Here is a 20,621-nt window from a genome sequence, read left to right as displayed (position 1 = left end):
ACACATTCAGAGATACACATTCAGATATACACTTACCCCAGGGGCCTATACCATGAAGCCGTTTTAGTTGTTTAGCCAGGTAAGTTTAGGATTAGTTTCTGCAAATCCTGGGTTTTGGGTACCATGAAAATAGCTTGTACCAACAAGGCCTGTTCACACTGGCTTGGTTTTGTCAACTTGAAACTAATCCTTTAACCCCGGGTTTGTTTAACCATTTTCATGGTATAGGCCTCTGGAGGCGTCCCCAAAGTGTCACCGCAGTGACGCAGCGCAAGTTCCCTCGAAGGGGAACTGTAACTATGTATCTTAAAAGGTAACACGATGTAACATTGCTCTCACTTGAAATGTTTCCCAACATTTAGTCCTTGAATGTGAGGGTATTGGACCTGGAAAGTCCTTGAAAGGTCCTTGAATTTGAAGTTAACTAAGGTGTGGGAACCCTGATTTAGGCTGGTTTGTTACAACATGAGAGTGAGAAAATCATGACATAATTTTCATTTTTGGGTGAACTATCCCTTTAGGGCCTTTTCTGGGGCCCTTGTCCCTGGTTGAGAAACAGATTTATACATTAAGAAAATCGAGGAACGCTACAAAATATCTGAAATGGAACAATTCACAAAATGTATATGCCAATAAAAATACAGAGATGGACTTTTATTTGTGGAAACGTAAAACTATTTCAGAAAATTGTATTCCATTCATGTCTTCTAAATGGGTTCATTAAATGTACAGAACCAAAACTGCATTATAAAAAACGTGAAGCCTTAAAAGCGCAAGAAGTACAAAATTGAAATTGCGGGCACTGATACTATTATTTTATTTCATACATTACATTTTATGTGTTCGTAAAAATAATTTTGTGACGGCCGTTCATCTTGATTCTACATATACATAACAAGCACGTTTAAAACAGAGTTATATATCTAAATTATTCAAAGTTTATTTATTGTAAAATATTGTTGGACTTTTATTTTGAAACGCTTGCTTCCGGAAGGCGTTGTCGTCGCATCATTGAATCGTTTTCGCTTCTCTGCATCTCATCCACGCTGTTTCCTTCAACACACTGCGCGTTTTCCTTTGACTTGTTTATGAGCTTGCGTCGAGCCGTTTTCTCCTCTAATTAATTTATTTATAATTAATTTAACAAGCGAACTTCTGGGATTACGGGAACTCTTTCAAGTGCTGCGTGAAGAAAAGACTTTACTACGCAAACGGTACTAAACAGGTAACGTACTGTTGTTCAAACATCAAAACCTTATAAAATCCTACTGAATTTAGAAATACCTAAACATTTTTGAGTTAACACGTTGTGCCTTTAACAATAATCAAATCTCGTCATTGATCTCGCCTGACACGTCTGACAGACGTTTGTTATCAAGCTGACGTCATCATCATTTCTCAAATCGCTATCAAGCTGACATCCTCGAGCAGGGGGATTTACATGGTCATCACACATCTACCTAAACACAATTTTTACTGTCTTACTGGTGAGTATTTGGAGGATTTCATACAACGTCATTTACTAGTGTATGCATACATTGATGTCTTTATGGTATGTACTTGTAATGTGTTTTAAGTGCCCGTGTTCCTCTCTCGCTATCTCACATGACCTGTTAATATTCGCTACTATATTAATAATTTCACAGTTTCTGTGTGCAATGTGTGAATACATATGTTAAACATAACCATCTACCAGATCTACACTAGTTTAATGTACAATCTTACATCCTGAGAAACAGTTTAATGACTCATCTTGCACTTATAGGTGTGTATGCATTTGCATAATTAGCAATAACAGACCATAAATCAACAGCAAATGATGGCTAATTGCTATGATGTAATCCTAATGTCATGTGCTATTTAATAATAAATAGTTGCCCAAGTTCCTGTTTCAATAGGTAATATATCAACAAAAGAATAAAACTGCTTGTCAGGCCATTCCAAGTGTACTTAAAATGTCATGCCCTATCGTCCTTGACTAACACATACAGCCTACACTTCATTCCAAGTCATTTGGTCTGGAAATCATTTACTAAATAATACTGTGCATACTAACTACACCACCCCACTTGACATGTTTTTATTCATCCGAATGCTGTTAAACTCGTAACATATAGTAATGATGACTTACAGTGTCTTTGTTTTCATAGATTTAATAACCCCCCAAATTCCCAGAGAGTCATGAGCTCAAACAGGAGACCTGCCCGGGTTCGGAAAGATTCCGACTCCGGTTCTTCTTCGGGTCGTGACCAGCCCGCACCGGGCACGGATGAGGGCACCGGTCTCCTTGCCAAGCTGATGGAGCTGCCGGTATCTCGACTCTCACGGCAGCAGCTGAAAAGATTAGAGGATCATAAATACAGCAGTGCGGGTCAATCTTTTCTGGAGTCTCGCATGCAGGGATACTGGTGCTGGCTAGTGAACAAAGTGCCTCTGTGGATGGCTCCAAATCTCATCACTATAGTGGGACTTGCTACTAACATCCTCACCACTTTGATACTGGTGTATTACTGCCCTACCGCCACCGAACAGGTATACATTGATCTCATTTATCAGTCAACCTTTGTGGTACTACGTGTGAAGTTGTATTTTTCCTAACATCATTTATTTATTTCTTTTAGGCACCTACGTGGGCATACTTGGCCTGTGCTCTGGGTTTGTTCATCTACCAATCATTAGATGCCATAGATGGGAAGCAGGCGCGACGGACCAATAGCAGCACGGCTCTTGGCGAGCTTTTTGACCATGGCTGTGACTCCCTTTCTACAGTGTTTGATTATGTTCTTTGGCATAGTAAATGCAGAGGTCACATTTCGAGTATGGGCTACCATACTTGACAATCACGTCACTTTCATTTTATTACTCATTAAAGTCACATTTGCATAACAGAGTTAAGCTGGTAAATAAATGGAGCACCATGCCTTAACGGTTAGGGTTAAGAGATGATTTTAGAGATGTGTACCTATACAATAGGTCACTGGTTCTTAAATGTGGGCCTGCAAGATTTCCTAAAATACAATTTTCTAAAATACATGAATTCATCATAAATTCTGTGTAATTACTCTTCTAAAAAAATAAGGCTACCAACCAACAGCACTACATTGTATAATTAAATTGTATTAAAGTGGACATATCATGAAAATCTGACTTTTTCCATGTTTAAGTGCTATAATTGGGTCCCCAGTGCTTCTATCAACATAGAAAATGTGAAAAAGATCAAGCCAGTAACTTAGTTTTGGTAAACCATTCACTGTAAGCATGAAAAAGGTCATTGAAATTTCTCTCCCCTTGTGATGTCAGAAGGGGATAATACCACCCCTGTACTATCCAACCACAGCAATGCCATTTAGTGCAGAGATCAGCTCATGTGCATTTTAAAGGACACACCCAAAAACGACACAATTTTGCTCAACCTACAAAGTGGATATTTTATCATGTTATAATAAATCATCTATATGATATTTTGAGCTAAAACATTACATATGTACTCTGGAGACACCAAAGATTTATTTGACATCTTAAAAAAAGTCTTTTGAGTGTTTTATGCTATGAATGGGGGGGGGGGCACACCAAAAACATGATGCATGTCTTTCTCTTACTGAGATTTTTTGTTTTGTATTGCAGTGTTTGTGGTTCTGGGCACATGTATAGCAGTGCAGATGGGTACTCACCCCGACTGGATGTTTTTCTGCTGTTTTGCTGGCATCTTCATGTTTTATTGTGCCCACTGGCAGACGTATGTTTCTGGAACGCTGCGCTTTGGCATGTGAGTCCTGGCGTTTAACTCTGAGCTTTTCATTAAACAATCATTTGAAGATCACATCAAGATAAAAATCTAATGTATTCTGTTCTTCATTTTGAGATTTTCTGAAGACAATGTTTTTCATGCACATCAGAAGCATACAGATTGCAATTCATAATTGAATCTGATTTTAAATCACTCTTTGGTGTTTGCTTGTGCAGAATTGACGTGACCGAGGTTCAAATCTTCTTTATATTGTTGTACTTACTGGCTGCCGTTGGAGGGACAGATTTTTGGGAGTTTGTGGTAATTTAATTATTTTTTAACACCTTTTGATCATATTAGGCTTTTAGATATCTAAATCTGTATTTCATGCTTTTTCATCAACATAGTCAGAATTTCATGCAGTTTAATAGCAGAGTTTCAACCATTATTCCCTTTCATTTTAAACATATGTTACCCTGGACCACAAAACCAGTCATAAGGGTAATTTTTTTTAAAAAAAATGGAGATTTATACATCATCTGAAAGTTAAAAAATTAGCTTTCAATGATAAATGGTTTGTTAGGATAAGACAATATTTGGCTGAGATACTATCTGAAATTCTGGAATCTGAGCATGCAAAAAAAATCTTAATACTGAGAAAACATCTTTAAAGTTGTCCAAATGAAGTCCTTAGCAACTGCATCCACTCACAAATATAAAGATTTGATATATTAAGGTATGAAATTTGAAGGGACATTCCACTTTTTTTGAAAATATGCAAATTTTCCAGCTTCCCTAGAGTTAAACATTTGATTCTTACAGTTTTGGAATCCATTCAGCTGATCTCCGGGTCTGGTGCTAGCACTTTTAGCATAGCTTAGCATAATCCATTGAATCTGATAAGACTATTAGAATCATGCTAAAAAGAGATATGGTTAGGAACTATACTCTCATTCTGGCGTAATAATTAAGGACTTTGCTGATGTAACATGGCTGCAGCAGGCGTAGTGATATTACGCACTGCCCGAAAATAGTCCCTTTGGTTACTTTTAATAGCATGGGACTATTTTCGGTTAGTGCGGAATATCACTACGCCTGCTGCAGCCATGTTACAGCAACAAAGTCATTGATTATTACGCCAGAATGAGAGTATAGTTCCTAGTCAAGTTTAAAATAGTAAAAATATTGAAACTCTTTTGTTATTTTTTAGCGCGATGCTAATGGTATAATCAGATTCAATGGTTTGTGCTAAGCTATGCTAAAAATGCTAGCGCCAGACCCAGAGATCAGCTGAATGGATTCATAAATGGTAAAAATCAAATGTTTAACTCTAGAGGAGCTGAAAAATGAGCATATTTTCAAAAAAGTGGAGTGTCCCTTTTACTTAACTCAATTTCCTAATGATTTTAAGCATAAAAAAATCGATAATTTTAACCCACGCATATTGTTGGCTATTGCTACAAATATATCTATGCGATTTATGACTGGTTTTGTGGTCCAGGGTCACATTTTTATACAAATACAAGTGTTTCACGGGATGACATTTCCAAACCAAATGTTTTATTTTTCCCAGGTCCCTGTCATAAATATCCAGATGAAAATAATCCCTGCTTTTTTCACCTTGGCGGGAGCCGTGTTCTCCTCCACAAACTACTTCCATGTTATATTCACAGGTGGAATGGGCAAAAACGGATCCACTATTGCAGTAAGTTCGAAATATACCTTGTCATGTCTGCAGCACTGAAGACATTCACAAATAATGCCTGTTTTTATGTAAATTCTTCATTAGTGGCACCACTATTGTTTTTTTTGTTTGTTTTTTTAGGGAACAAGCGTGCTCTCTCCATCCTTTCATATAGGAGTGGTCATCACTCTCGCTCTTATGATCTATAAGAAGTCTTCAGAGCAGCTCTTTGAGAAACATCCCTGCCTGTACGTCTTGGCATTCGGGTGTGTCTCAGCCAAACTCACCAATAGACTTGTGGTAAGACTGTAGTTAAGTCAAATAAATGATTATTTAACTAGAATATAACTAAATAAATATCCTTGAATGTTTGTTTACATTTGTAAACAGTGACATAGTGATATAAATGCTATTGCCAGGTTTTTAGTGTAATGTAAAAGTGTTATTCATTGTTAGTTCATGTTAGCTAATGCATTAACAAGTGAAGTGCTCCGATGCAAAACCCTCTAAGTGCGTCTGACTTTTTTTTTGTAAATTAATCTCTTAAAGGAGACATATCATCAAAAACTGACTTGTTCATGTTTAATTGCTATAATTGTGTCTCCAATGCTTCTTTTAACCTAGAAAATGTGATAAAGATCAACCCAGTAACTTAGTTTTGGTAAACCATTCTCTGCAAGCATAAAATGCAAGGTAATTGAAATTTGGCTCCCCTTGTGATGTCAGATGTCATTGCATTAGGGGCGTCTTTGTTTAGATGATTTCAAATGTCAACATTAGCTTTCAGAGATCATGCACCCCACCTTTAATCTGCACTATCCAACCACAACACTACCATTTAGTGCAGAGATCAGCTTATTTGCATTTAAAGGCGGGGTGCATGATCTCTAAAGCCAGTGTTGACAATTCAAATTACCTAAACAAACACGCCCTACCCCAATAGAATCTAGATCTTCTTTTTATCGACCGGCCCCACACATACGCAACCCAGGCAACGATGTCGTTTAGTAGACACGCCCCTTACTGCTGATTGGCTACAAGTGTGTTTTGGTAGTCGGCCCGACTACAAGTGTGTTTTTCAAAAATCATGCACTTCGCATTTAAAAGGACACACCCAAAATCGGCAAATTTTTGCTCACACCTACAAAGTGGCAATTTTGAACATGTTGTAATAAATTATCTATATGGTATTTTGAGCTAAAACTTCACATATGTACTCTGGGGACACCAAAGATTTATTTGACATTTTTGAAAAGTCTTGTGAAATGTCCCCTTTAATGGATTTTAGCAACAAACCAGTATTTCTGAATGGTCAAAGGCTGGGATTAAAGTACCAAAGGTATTTGTATAATATAATTATAATATAATTGTATAGTATAATTGCATTTGGATAATATAATTATCTCATTTTTGATGTTTAGAGGCTTTTGCATCATAGTTTCTCATAATTTCCTGTGTGTGGTTCTCTGTAGTTCATAGTTAAGCTTTTCTCAGGCTAGGGCAACATTAGTATCACTTAATCTAATGTCACTGTGGTCTGTTTTGTTTGCTAGGTCGCTCATATGACCAAAAGTGAAATGCAGCGTAATGATTTGGCCTTCGTTGGACCAGCGCTGCTGTTTCTGAATCAATACTTCAACAGTTTTATTAATGAATACTGTCTGCTGTGGGTCGCTTTGGTATGACTGCTATTTGTCTGTTTGCTGTCTAATGTCAAATTTAAAGAGGATTTGATGTTTGAAATAGTTGTGTGTACGTCATCCGAACATGTGTTAAAACTAAGTGTCAAACAGAAGTCCTTAAAGGGATAGTTCTCCTTTAAATAAAAATTCTGTCATTATTTACTCATCCTCATGTTGTTTTAAACCTGTATGAATTTCTTTTTTCTGATGAACACAAAAAAGATATTTTGAGAAATGATGTAAACACACAGCAGATAGTGACCATTGACTTTCATAGTAGGAAAAATATATTTTGGAAGTATTGTGATAAATGATGAAGAAAATATTTTGATATATGATGGTAAGCACACAGTTGATGGTACCCATTAAATTCCATCATATTTTTTTATTCCTAATATGGAAGTCAATGGACACTGTATGCTGTGTGTTTACCATCATTTCTCAAAATATCTTCTTCTGTTCATCGGGGGGGAAATTCGGTAACACTTTATTTTACGGTGTCTTTGTTACACATGCTACATGTAATTATTATAGTAATAACAGTTAATTATGCATAGTTACATGCAACTAATCCTAACCCTATAGTAAGTACACGTTGTTAATGATTATTCTTTAGTACTTAAATGTATAATTACACTGTAACAGTGATGCCGTAAAATAAAGTGTGACCAGAAATTCATACAGGTTTAAAACAACATGAGGAGGAGTGGATAGTGACAGAATTTTCATTTTAAGGTGAACTATCCCTTTAAGAAACAGTGATAGATGTAAAATCAACACGATATCAAAAATGAGTATGAATTTTGTTTTGAAATATTGTGGGGGGTTTTTTTTACAAATGGCTTCTCTGTAATTTTCTTTTTTTTTTTTTTACGTATGTGCGCTCATAATCTTTAATCAAAAACGCGAATCACCTCCCCTCCTTAAAACGATCTCTCTTTACCTCCTGTCATATGGTATGGCATGTGGGCGGGGTCCAGGTTAAAATCGCAGTGATTAGCACATAGCAACATTACCCAAATTTAAATGATCAAAGCAATTCTCGATGGACGAATTCAAGTCTAGCCCTGCCATTTTTTTTCTTCTCAGAAGCCGTTTTGCTCGGATATACCTCACCATAGGGAAAATAAGACAATCTGCAACTTTAAAGGGACACTCCACTTTTTTTCAACATATGCTAATTTTCCTAAACATTAGATTTTTTTTTACCATTTTGGAATCCATTCAGCTGATCTCCGGGTCTGGCGGTACCACTTTTAGCATAGCTTAGCATAATCCATTGAATCTGATTAGACCATTAGCATTACGCTAAAAAATAACCAAAGAGTTTCGATATTTTTCCCATTTAAAACTTGACTCTTCTGTAGTTACATCGTGAACTAAGACCGACAGAAAATTAAAAGTTGTGACTTTCTAGGCCGAAATGGCTAGGAACTATACTCTCATTCTGGCGTAATAATCAAAATCTTTGCTGCCGTAACATGGCTGCAGCAGGCGCAATGATATTACGCAGCGCTTGAAAATAATCCCCTTGGTAACTTTTAATATCTTGCTGTATCTGAAATGTGTTTCAGCTTTCTTATCTGTTTCCTGTGTGTTTGCAGGCGCTGTCAGCATTTGATCTGGTGCGGTACTGTGTGAGTGTATGTAACCAGATCGCCGCACACTTAAACATCTGTGTCTTCACCATCCGACCTCCATCCTCAGTTCTGACAGACAGCAGAAATCACCACTAACCTCACTTCAGTAGGTCACGCACTTCAGTGAATGTAAAACACAACCCAGGTGGTGCCCGAATGGCTGAAGTTACAATACGAGTCATTAAAATGGAGGTTTTCATGATCGAAGAACATAATGAAGGCAGAAAGGGAATTGTTACGAGTATATTATTATTTCATCTGTAGTTCTTCCTATTAGGATTTTATTGCCTAGTTTTGTCTCCGTGGTTTGTGAGGATGCGTGCAACTGTAAAATGTTCAAAGATTTACGTTACAGTTTTAATGTATGTTTTTAAATGGACCAATTTTTGCATTTGAAAGTTCTTCTTCTTTTTTTTCCGTGTTTAATTTAAAACAGCTAACACTTCAATGTGTTATGACATCATTTCAGCACGTTATATTGTAGGTGTGAATTGATCTTTATTTATCGTTTTACACTGTTACCTAAAATCTTGCCAGTACGAAGCAGTGTTGTTTTCTGAATAAAAAACGAACCGACGGTTAGACAAATGAGAGATGACATCAAAACTGATTTTAACAGGAGGAAATCTTATGACAAGCAGTTTCCATCATAATGTCAGAAGTGCAAATCCTAAATTATACAAATCGAATTCATAAGCTACTTCAGAGTCAGTATATACATCTATACAGTATAAACCTATCAGTCACTATGCATATGTAGCTTCTAGTGTTTTGTAGGGAATTATAATTGTTTAACTATGTCTATGTTACACGATGAGAAAAACGCATTAGAAAAGTATTTCGATAGTGCCGAACTTTTCGTAATAATAACTGGGCAGGTCAAAAATAGTTAGGTGTTTAACACTGTACATAATATAATTTGCTTAATTACGGATTACAAACCTCAAAATCAGTATTTGTGGTCGAAATTAATAATCGTGATATCCTGTGCTAGTTTATTTCTGTGCCTTTTCTTTCTCACTGTTGGTAAATTTCTCTATGCACAGTAAAATTTGATTTTTTTTAACTCGAGTCGATGTTGTAATTTGCGTTTTGTTTGGAAGTGAATTTTGTTTATAGCATCGTAATCGACAAAGATGCAATTTCTCACTCCTGCGTGTTGCGTTAAAGTAATCGATTTTGTAAACTAACATTAATCGCAATGATTTCAATTTAAGGGCTGCATGGCGATTAATCGCAGCTAATCGTTTGCAGAATCAAAGTTTTATTTTACATCATATGTGTGTTTTTACAGTGTATAATAATTATGCATTATACACAGACTTGCATGTATACATTTAAAAATTTATATATATATATATATATATATATATATATATATATATATATATATATATATATATATATATATATATATATATATATATATATATATTAAACAAGAGCTTTTATTTTGCAAACGCTTAGTTGCGATTAATCGTTAAGCAGCACAATTTCATTTATTGGTAACACTTTAAAAAAGGTTTTATATAAAATAATTGGCTAACATAAACAATATATTTTCCATGATTTATTAGTGTTTGTTAATGCCAAGTTAATTATGTTAGTTCATTGTGCATTAACTAATGTTTAAAAATCTATTAGTTAAATTATAATAAATAATGTCGAAGTATTGCTCATTGTTAGTTCATGTTAGCGAATGCTTTAAAAGCAAATGTTAACAAATACTACCTGGTTGCAAAGTGTTACCCATTTATTTATCCCATATGTTTATTTTTTTACCTTCGTACTTTTTCCGATGAAAACTGTGCTGTTTAAAAAGAGTAATATTGCAGATCAGTCGAGGTTAACCGTACAGTTACGCATTGTGTGCTTCCAAGGGTACTTTTTTTTTCTCTGGGTTTGTGAAACTCTTTACTGGAAATGTTTTGTGAATGTTATTTAAGTATTTTTTTTGTTGTAACGCCATCCGATCACTCTAGGCTAACCAAAGCAGCAATACGCACACACACACACACACACACAGTTAAAATGATGCAAACGATGTCTTTCAGTTGTACTTTTGTTGTTATGTTGATTTACTGCAAACAACTTTTTAATTGACTAATGGACATTAAATAAAGATTGTTATATTTATGGTAACAGACTTTTGATCAGTGTCTCAGTTTGTCCTGGGGGTTGTTATGTCTCAAGAAAAACATTTAATGGTACTACAGAGTTTTTGTCTTTACATTTATACATTTGGAAGACACTTCTATCCAAAGCTACAATATACATTTGATCAGTATGTGTGTTTCTTTGGAATAAAGCCCATGACGTTAGCTTTGCACTGAACACAACACTATACCAGTTGAATGTGTCATAGCAGTACCTTTGTGTTATTTGAATGACCATCTATGTACATATCATGATGATGCTATAATATTGAGTGATATAATTGAGTAAATAGAATATTGAGTATGTGGTAAATTTTAAAGGGACATTTCACAATGTCAAATAAATTTTTTAAGATGTCAAATAAATCTTTGGTGTCCCCAGAGTAGGTATGTGAAGTTTTAGCTCAAAATATCATATAGATCATTTATTATAGCATGTTAAAATTGCCACTTTGTAGGTGTGAGCAAAAATGTGCCGTATTGGGTGTGTCCTAAATGCAAATGTGCTGATCTCTGCACTAAATGGCAGTGCCGTGGTTGGATAGTGCAGATTAAGGGGCGATATTATCCCCTCTGACATCACAAGGGGAGCCAAATTTCCATGACCTATTTTTTCACATGCTTGCAGAGGTTGGTTTACAAAAACTAAGTTACTGGGTTGATCTTTTTCACATTTTCTAGGTTTATAGAAGCAGGGTACCTAATTATAGCACTTAAACATAGAAAAAGTCATTTTTTTATGATATGTCCTCTTTAAGAATAAAAAATCAAACATGGGCCATGGTAGTACCAGATATGGTTTGTAATGTCATTGTACAGTGTATATATAATACTATTATTATTATTATTATTTTATCCCAAAATCTGTGTATGTAGTTGCTATATAAGGATTTGATGTGGACAACTTTAAATTAGATTTTCTCAAAATTCTGATTTTGTACCCTCAGATTCCAGATTTTTAAGTAGTTGTATCTCAGCCAAATATATCCATACATCAATGGAAAGCTTATTTATTCAGCTTCCAGATGATGTATAAATAAATCAAAATGACCCCTGTGACTGGTTTTGTGGTCCAGGGTTACAAATGTGGGAGTCTTTTCACTACTATAACATTAACATTATCTTCTGATGCAAACATTGTACCATGGTACCAGAACAGTATTCTCTTGTAGTGGTCTGTGAGTCTCTTTTGTAAGGGTCAATGTGTGTTTACGTGTGTGTCTTTGCATGTGTGTACGTTTGTGTGTTTGCATTTGTGTGTGTTTTTGTTTGTGTGTGTGTGTGTGTGTGTGTGTGTGTGTGTGTGTGTGTGTGTGTGTGTGTGTGTGTGTGTGTGTGTGTGTGTGTGTGTGTGTGTGTGTGTGTGTGTGTGTGCATGCATGCATGTTTGTGTGTGCATTTGTGTGCTTTGTTGTTTGTTTGTTTGTTTGTGTGCATATGCGTACATTTTTGCGTGCATTTGCTTGTGAGTGTGCGTGTGCATTCATGCATGTTTGTGGTTTGTTTGTGTGCATTTGTGTGCATGTTTGCTTGTAAGAGAGAGTGTCTGTGTATCTGTTTGTTTGTGTGCATTTGTGTGCTTGTTTGATTTGTTTGTGCGTGTTTGCTTGTGAGTGTGCGTGTGCATGCATGTTTGTGCGTGTGTGTGTGTGGGGTGTGTGCATATGTTTGTTAGTGTGTGTGTATGCATGTTTGTATTTGGTTGTTTGTGTGTGCGTGTTTGTTTGTGTGCATTTGTGTGGTTGTTTGTGTGCGTGTGCATTTGTGTGCTTCGTTGTTTGTGTGTTTGTTTGTGTGCATAATATGCATGCATTTTTGCGTGCATTTGCTTGTGAGTGTGCGTGTGGATTCATGCATGTTTGTGGTTTGTTTGTTTGTGTGCATTTGTGTGCATGTTTGCTTGTAAGAGTGTGTGTGTGTGTGTATGTGTGTGCATGTTTGCTTGTAAGAGAGAGTGTGTGTGTGTGTCTGTTTGTTTGTTTGTGTGCATTTGTGTGCTTGTTTGATTTGTTTGTGCGTGCTTGCTTGTGAGTGTGCGTGTGCATGCATGCATGTTTGTGTTTGTGTGTGCGTGTGTGTGTGCGTGTGTGTGTGTGTGTGTGTGTGTGTGCGTGTGTGTGTGTGTGTGTGCGTGTGTGTGTGCGTGTGTGTGTGCATTTGTTTGTTAGTGTGTGTGTATGCATGTTTGTATTTGGTTGTTTGTGTGTGCGTGTTTGTTTGTGTGCATTTGTGTGGTTGTTTGTGTGTGTGTGCATGCATTTTGTGTGTGTGCTTGTTTGTTTGTTTGTGTGCATAATATGCATGCATTTTTGCATGCATTTGTGTGTGTGTGTGTGTGTGTGTTTGCTTGTGAGTGTGCATGCATGCATTTTGTGTGTGTGTGTTTGTGTGTGGACCAATTGTCCCCACAAAGATAGGAATACCAGTAAATTTGTGACCTCGTGGGGACATTTCTGAGGTCCCCATGAGGAAACAAGCTTATAAATCAAACAAAATGATGTTTATTCACAATCTAAGAAACAATAAAGTTTTCTGTGATGGTTGGGGTTAGGGTTTGGGGATGGGAATAGAATACAGTTTGTACAGTATAAAATGCATTACGTCTATGGAATGTCCCCACAAAACATGAAAACCAGAATGTGTGTACGTGCTGCGTGTGTGTTTGTGAGATTTGGCTTGTCTAATCACAGAAAATGAAATCATGCTGAATGAAGATCAGCTGATTTTGGTCACAGGATGTTTGGCAAGGCATCACACACGCACAGAATCATTCACGCAGAACAAGACATTTGATATAAAGACTTTATAATCCGTACTAACAACCTCATCTTTCTTCTTTCTATTTGCTAGCCTATTTCTTTCTGTTTCTGAACATTAGTTTGTATGGACCTATGTCAGATGATACTCGTGTCCATGTTATTGACTAACTTTAACCTCAAGGTTGTCGTATCTGATGCTGAATCTCAGTTGACCTTTCTATAATTTCTATGCTTGCATGTGCAAATAATTTTCCCTTCTTGTGTGCTGTTTCATGTTTTCTAAGCTCAATGTTTTTAAGTGAATTTCTCAGGACTGGCTCTATGTGAGGCATCATGTGGTGGTTTAGGCGAGGGCTCTGCGCTCTCCCCGTGGCTTTGGTTATCTGGTCGTCTGGTACTTTACTCCTGTCGTATGCCATAGCAGTTGCGTTGGGTCATGCCGACCTGATCGTTCCATACATTAGGTGAGATCCTGAGTTATTTTACTGATTGTTTGTTTTTTTCTGGTTGTGAGGTGTTGTGCACGTTTATGAAGTTGCCTTTATGGAGAACAACCATATTGTGTGAATACTAGGAACATACAGGGATAAAATGCCTTACTGACTTAAATCATCAATTATTTGTGACATAATTTAAGAGATTGACAGCTGCAGCAATGTTGCAAAACAGCTTTACAGAAAATACATGTTATAACAAGCAGCAGGAACATATGAAGAAAACATTGTAGAAATAATGAATTATTGATAGATGAATGAATTGAAATTGAAACAGGCATCCCAGGCCAGCTTTCATGGAAATTAGTAAAATATAAAATGTATAAATGAACTACAATAAAATGTAGCTGAGACAAAAATAAGTGCCTATAGGATTGCAATTAGACTGTTATATTAAAAGCTATTTTAACAAAGTAAAAAAAACTTATCCCAACCCAATATCAGGAGTCTCTCAGGGATTTAAAATCAAATCTTGCTTTTGTGTTTTTTGTATTTTTTTGTTTGTAGTGACACTGGCACCGACGTCCCTGAACGCTGTGTGTTTGGCTTCATGCTCTCAATCTCAGCTTTCTTAGGTAATGATGATTCATTGGTCCAAACACAATTTTATCCTGCAACCTTTAAAGGAAAATACCACCGTTTTTCAAAATTTTACTATGTTCTTACCTCAACTTAGACAAATTAATACATACCTATTTTTTTTCAATGCATAAGGAATATTCCATTTTCTTAAAAGAAATATCGAGATTATTTACTCACCACCATGTCATCCAAAATGTTGATGTCTTTCTTTGTTCAGTCCAGAAGAAATTATGTTTTTTGAGGAAAACATTGCAGGATTTTTTTCATTTTAATGGACTTTAATAGACACCAACAATTAAAACTTAACTCAACACTTAACAGTTTTTTTCAACGGAGTTTCAAAGGACTATAAACAATCCCAAACGAGGCATAAGGGTCTTATCTAGCGAAACGATAATAAAAAATATGTACTTTTAAACCAGAACTTTTCGTCTAGGTCCGGTCCAGCCCGACCTAACGTAAATGCGTAGTGACGTAGGGAGGTCACGTGTTACATATATAAAACGCACATTTGTAAACTGACAATAAACTGACACAAAGACATTAATTAGTATCAGTTGACGTACAACAACGTAGGAACGGTCCTCTTTCAACACATTTGTAAACACTGGGGCGGAGTTCCGCGTTCGTCCTCTGTGACCTCTTGACGTCATGATGTATTGCGTGGGTCAGCTGGCGCATCACGACCGGATCTACATGACGAGAAGTTGTGCTTTAAAATTTGTTATTTTTCTTGTCAAAAATGACAATCGTTTTGCTAGATAAGACCCTTATGCCTCGTTTGGGATTGTTTATAGTCCTTTAAAACTCCATTGAAAAAACTGTTAAGTGTTGAGTTAAGCACGAAATGCTGGGCTCTACCAAAGTCCATCAAAATTAGAAAAATCCTCCAATGTTTTCCTCAAAAAACATAATTTCTTTTCGACTGAACAAAGAAAGACATCAACATTTTGGATGACATGGTGGTGAGTAAATTATCTGGATTTTTCTTTTAAGAAAGTGGACTAATCCTTTAACACATGTGTTAGCATTTAGCCTAGCACCATTCATTCCTTAGGATCCAAACAGGGATGAATTTAGAAGCCACCAAACACTTCCATGTTTTCTCTATTTAAAGACGAGTAGTTACACGAGTAATTATGGTGGCACAAAATAAAACTTTTGTTTGGAGCTATAGGAATGAATGGGGCTAGGCTAAATGCTAACACATTCAAGAAGCGCTGTGAAACTAAAACTCAAATGTGCTGTCAATTAATTTTTCCTCTTTCTCTCTGCTCTTATAGAGACAGAGCGCGACGCGTCATAACCTGAAAATTACGCCCACAAACAATCCATCCGTCTCCATTGACTTTGTATTGCAAGAGGCTGCCTCCTTGTAATTTCTGGCTTATAACAAAAACAGAATAATGCCTAAAAGCTGCTGTGTGACAAAATGTACAGCTAACAAGCCAAAAAACCCAGAAATTCTGAAAGTTTTTATAAGCGGTCGACCCCAAAAAACGAGCGTTAAAAGACACAAAAGTGGAAACCGGCAACTTTTCATAGTACTCCTAATAGTAGAACTGCGCCCACTAGGGGGAAACGTAGTCGGCGGTCCACTTTTTTCTCCTTAAAGGTTGGGTTTTACGGCTCGACAGCTTATAAAAACTTATTTCTGGGTTTTTTGGCTTGTTAGCTGTACATTTTGTCACACAGCAGCTTTTAGGCATTTTTCTGTTTTTTGTTAACAGCAAGAAATGACAAGGAGGCGGCCTCTCACAATACAAAGTCAATGGAGACGGTTAGATTGTTTCCCCCCGGGTGAGCGTGGTTTTCAACTTTGCATAACTGCGCTCTGTCTCTATTGGATAGTGCAGATTAAGGGGCGGTATTATTATAATAAGATTTAATAAGAAAAGCCACATTTCAATTACCTATTTTTTTCACATGCTTGCAGAGAATGTTTACCAAAACTAAGTTACTGGGTTGATCTTTTTCACGTTTTTTAGTGATGAAATATAATTAATTATTATCATATGTATTTGTTCACCTAAATATGAAAGAAACAAGAAAGTCATTAAAGCATTAAAGTAAATCTTAGAGGCTGGCTGTTTCTCAATTCCAAGAACGCAAAGAACGGACTTGCGTCCTCGTGGAGATCGAACTTGCCAGGCGACCTTGGAAGAACGAACTCAGAAGGTCGCGAGAACACAAAACGCACTTATGAGAATTGAGATGTGTGCGATCTTCCTGTTGGTCACCTGACCTCCGCCATTGTGCAATGACTTGAAGCGATTTCAGCGCGCAAGTCTGCACTCGATGCATCCTCGATATCAAGAACACATCTAGGTATTTTCATGCGTCCTCTGTCCTTGCGTTCTTGAGAATTGGAATGAACTTCGACTGTTGATGATGACGTAGAGCAAGGACAAGAGAACGCAAGATCGCTGAAGAATGCATATTGAGAAACAGCCGCTGTTTACACTTGGCATTAACATGCATTTTCATCGATCGGATCACAAGTGGACGACGTTAATGCCAGGTGTAAACAGTGTTCAAAACGTTTTGAGCTCGTCCACTTTCGTCCACATCCAGAGGTAGTCGAAACCACTTTCGATCAGATCGCTTTTGTAGTTGCGGAACGCACATGTGATTGAATGTGTTCGAACAGCCACACGCGACCGCCTTCTCTACGCCCATTTATCTAATCTAAGGTACTAAACACAAGTTTTACGTCTTTTCTGACTTCTGGCGTGAACAGACGCTGTACAGTGCTATTTTTAGCCTTTTTTTGATAAATTAAAGCACCTGATCTCCGCAGTTTCATTTTGCGAGCGTGTGAAAGTTTCATCAATTGCACTGAAATTCAGAAAAAAGCTCTAACATATCACTGCAAAAAATTATTTTCAAGAAACAATTTTCTTAGTATTTATGTCTTGTTTTCAGTAAAAAATATCTAAAAATTCTTAAATTAAGATGATTTTTCTTGATGAGCAAAACGACCCAAGAAAATAAATCTAGTTTTTAGACCAAAAATATCAAATGTAAATTATTTTGTGCATAAAACAAGCAAAAAATAAAATCTGCCAATGGGGTAAGCAAATTTTTCTTGAATTTGAAGAACAAATTTCAAGATTTTTTTGTTTACTCCATTGGCAGATTTTTTGTGCTTGTTTATGAACAAAATCACTTAAATTTGATATTTTTGTTCTAAAAACTAGATTTATTTTCTTGGGTCGTTTTGCTCATCAAGAAAAAGCATCCCAATTTAAGAATTCTTTAATATTTTCACTGAAAACAAGACAAAAACACCAAGATTTTCTCTCCCGAAAATCATTCTTTGCAGTGTACATGTACAAAACACTGTGCAGCATGTTTACTTAAACACAAGCAGGACTCCGACATAATATTAGTTCACGTCCATATGGGTGATTCTCACGAAACCATTGAAACACCACGGCACTAATGATTTTAGCTTTAAAATGTGTAATATAGTAACATTAAAAAGCATCAGAATTAACACAATACTTTGTTCTACCTTGCACAATGTGTGCTTTCAACATAAGAATTTATAATTGTAAATTTTATCTCATTTTCTGCTGAAATTCTCATTACCGCAATGTGTCCGGCTGTGTTTGAACATGCGTTATGTTGTAATTTAATCAAATTAACACAAAAATATATAGAAAATAAATAAATGGATGTTTTGCTAGACTACTTTAGATGACAGAAAAAATATTTACTGAATATTCATGTATAATAATAATGAAGAAAAATTAGGAAAATGATGTGTCCATGCCTGATGTTCTCATCCTCCGCAACACTTTTTGAGAACAGTTTAAGCACACACAGAATTTTAATAAAGTTTGATTTTGAGTGACCGAGCACATGGACCAGTTACTTCAAGATGGCTACCAGGTAAGATCTTTTTTTTACAGTTAATTTGAAATATTGTCTTGTCAGAATGCTTACACGACATTTTGATTATCATTACCGCAACAGATGCTTATTAAATGTTAATTTAATTAATAGAAGCATAATACTTTGATTTTAAATGCATGTGCAGAATCTCCAAATTATGTTCTTTCAGGTTTGTCATGTCATTTTGAAAATATGTCAGTGTTGATGTTTTCTGACTGTTGCGGTAATGAGATTTTTTAGGACTAATTTTTTAAATTATGTTACAAAAAGTGTTAAATGATAAGTAAAAGTTTTAAATTAATGTTCCCATTTACTCCAGACTTTGTTTTTCAATGTCTTGTGGGAAAAAAGTAAATTTAAGCAATTTTTACATTTTCATGCTTGACATTTTTAAAACCAAGTTTTCGTGAGAATCACCCATATAAACTCATCATTACTCCCGCTCGCGTTTAAATGACGGCGGAGAGACTCGCCCACAGTCTCTCAGACCACCCCCTCAAAGTATTCAGGACAGAATCGGTCGAAAGTGGACAAAAGAGACGGATTTAAATACCAGGTGTAAACGTGATGTGTCTCTTTCGTCCACTTGTGATCCGATTGATAAATACACATCTTAATACCAAGTGTAAACAGCCCCTTAGGGCAAAGGTGTGTCCCTTTCGTTATCATGATAAAGAAGTTGTTTTAGTGGGCTATTATGTATTATCATGCTCAATGGGGGATAATCTGGGATGCGTTTACAGCTGCCCTTTCTTGCCTGGCTGTAACCTTTCTTTCATATGTATATTGTAATCTGAAGGCATTGTTTCCATCTAATGGCTCTCCAAATGGCTTTAAATGTAATGCATGTATACCCAAAGTCAGACTTGGTTACTGCAGGGCTCTTTGCTCTGATTTAAAGATTGCTTTTTGCAATAAAGACTACTGCTCGAGGATATCCAAGTCTAAAAAGGTTTACAACACTAGGTTGTTAAAAGCACTGGGGACCCAATTATAGCACTTAAACATGGAGAAAGATCAGATTTTTCATGCTATGGGACCTTTAACGTTATAACAGCATTAAACTATCAGAAAAAAAGTTACACACTGGTATATCTGTACTGAAATGGTACTGCAGTGACAAAAAGTTTTGTACCTTTTTTCTGAGAGTATACCTAACATGAACTAACAATATAGTTTATCAGCATTTATTCATCTTTGTTAATATTAGTTAAAGGTGCAGTGTGTACATTTTAGCGGCATCTAGTGGTGATGTTGGGAATTGCAACCAATGGCTCAGTTCACTGATCACCCCTCGCTTTTGAAACGCATAAAGAAGCTACGGTAGCCGCCACCGGACAAACATGTCATTGTCGGAGACAACTTAGTAAAAAAGTTTGTCCGTTAAGGCCTTCTGTAGAAACATGGCGACACAAAATGGCGACTTCCATGTAAGGGGACCCTCTGTGTGTAGATAAAAAGGTCTCATTCTAAGGTAATAAAAACATAACGGTTAATTATGAAAGGTCTTTATCACCCCTGATAATATAGTTTTTTATATTATTTATCATTTCTGTCAAGAGATCCTTCTAAAAATTACACATTGCACCTTTAATGCCAATACAGTTATATATGTTAGTTCACTATTTGAGTTTAGTAAATTCTGAAATGAACCTGAACTAAGATTAATAAATGCTGATGTTCATAGCTAGCTAATGCATTAACTAATACAACCTTATTGTAAAATGTTTCCAAAAAAGTAAGCATGCCAAAGTGTGTGTGTATTTAAGTGTGTGTTTTGCAGGTTTGGGCACAATGTATGTGCGATATAAACAAGTTCAGGCTTTGGTTTTGGCCTCTGAGTCAGGTTTACAGCTGATAAATTACACGGCTCTTCTTCTGGGCATCTTTAGCTCTGTAGGGATGTGTGTCGTCGCCAACTTCCAGGTAACGCAACCACAGTTTCACATGGACTATTCTTTTAACATCAAGATTATTGGGTACAATGGATATGATTG

At 36.2% G+C, this 20,621-nt stretch overlaps 2 protein-coding genes across 2 annotated transcripts in view; both read left to right on the top strand.

Moving 5' to 3' along the window:
- Nucleotides 1–985: 985 nt before the first annotated feature.
- On the top strand, nt 986–10,006 carry cept1a (choline/ethanolamine phosphotransferase 1a). Its single transcript, XM_073868065.1, has 10 exons — nt 986–1,225; nt 1,365–1,487; nt 2,151–2,532; nt 2,622–2,775; nt 3,631–3,766; nt 3,964–4,048; nt 5,301–5,432; nt 5,553–5,711; nt 6,965–7,090; nt 8,698–10,006. Exons 3-10 carry the CDS (start codon nt 2,182–2,184, stop codon nt 8,827–8,829), a joined length of 1,275 nt encoding a protein of 424 aa, XP_073724166.1. The 5' UTR covers nt 986–1,225; nt 1,365–1,487; nt 2,151–2,181; the 3' UTR covers nt 8,830–10,006.
- A 3,445-nt stretch (nt 10,007–13,451) lies between these two features.
- dram2a (DNA-damage regulated autophagy modulator 2a) overlaps nt 13,452–20,621 on the top strand; it is a 10,303-nt gene continuing 3,133 nt past the window's right edge. Inside the window, exons 1-3 of the mRNA XM_055167612.2 lie at nt 13,452–14,112; nt 14,650–14,717; nt 20,408–20,550. Of these exons, the coding sequence (XP_055023587.2) occupies nt 13,982–14,112; nt 14,650–14,717; nt 20,408–20,550 (342 nt within the window). The 5' untranslated portion in view covers nt 13,452–13,981. The remainder of the gene's footprint in view (nt 14,113–14,649; nt 14,718–20,407; nt 20,551–20,621) is intronic.

This window comes from Misgurnus anguillicaudatus, chromosome 5, assembly GCF_027580225.2.
Source record: "Misgurnus anguillicaudatus chromosome 5, ASM2758022v2, whole genome shotgun sequence".
Taxonomy (NCBI): domain Eukaryota; kingdom Metazoa; phylum Chordata; class Actinopteri; order Cypriniformes; family Cobitidae; genus Misgurnus; species Misgurnus anguillicaudatus.
This window is presented reverse-complemented; position numbering and strand designations above follow the sequence as displayed.

Bases quoted from the DNA above. Each gene is read 5' to 3' on its own strand.
- cept1a (XM_073868065.1), top strand. From the start codon at position 2,182: ATGAGCTCAAACAGGAGACCTGCCCGGGTTCGGAAAGATTCCGACTCC. The intron at 2,533-2,621 runs GTATACATTGAT...TATTTCTTTTAG, and splicing joins GCCCTACCGCCACCGAACAG to GCACCTACGTGGGCATACTT. The intron at 3,767-3,963 runs GTGAGTCCTGGC...TTGCTTGTGCAG, and splicing joins GGAACGCTGCGCTTTGGCAT to AATTGACGTGACCGAGGTTC.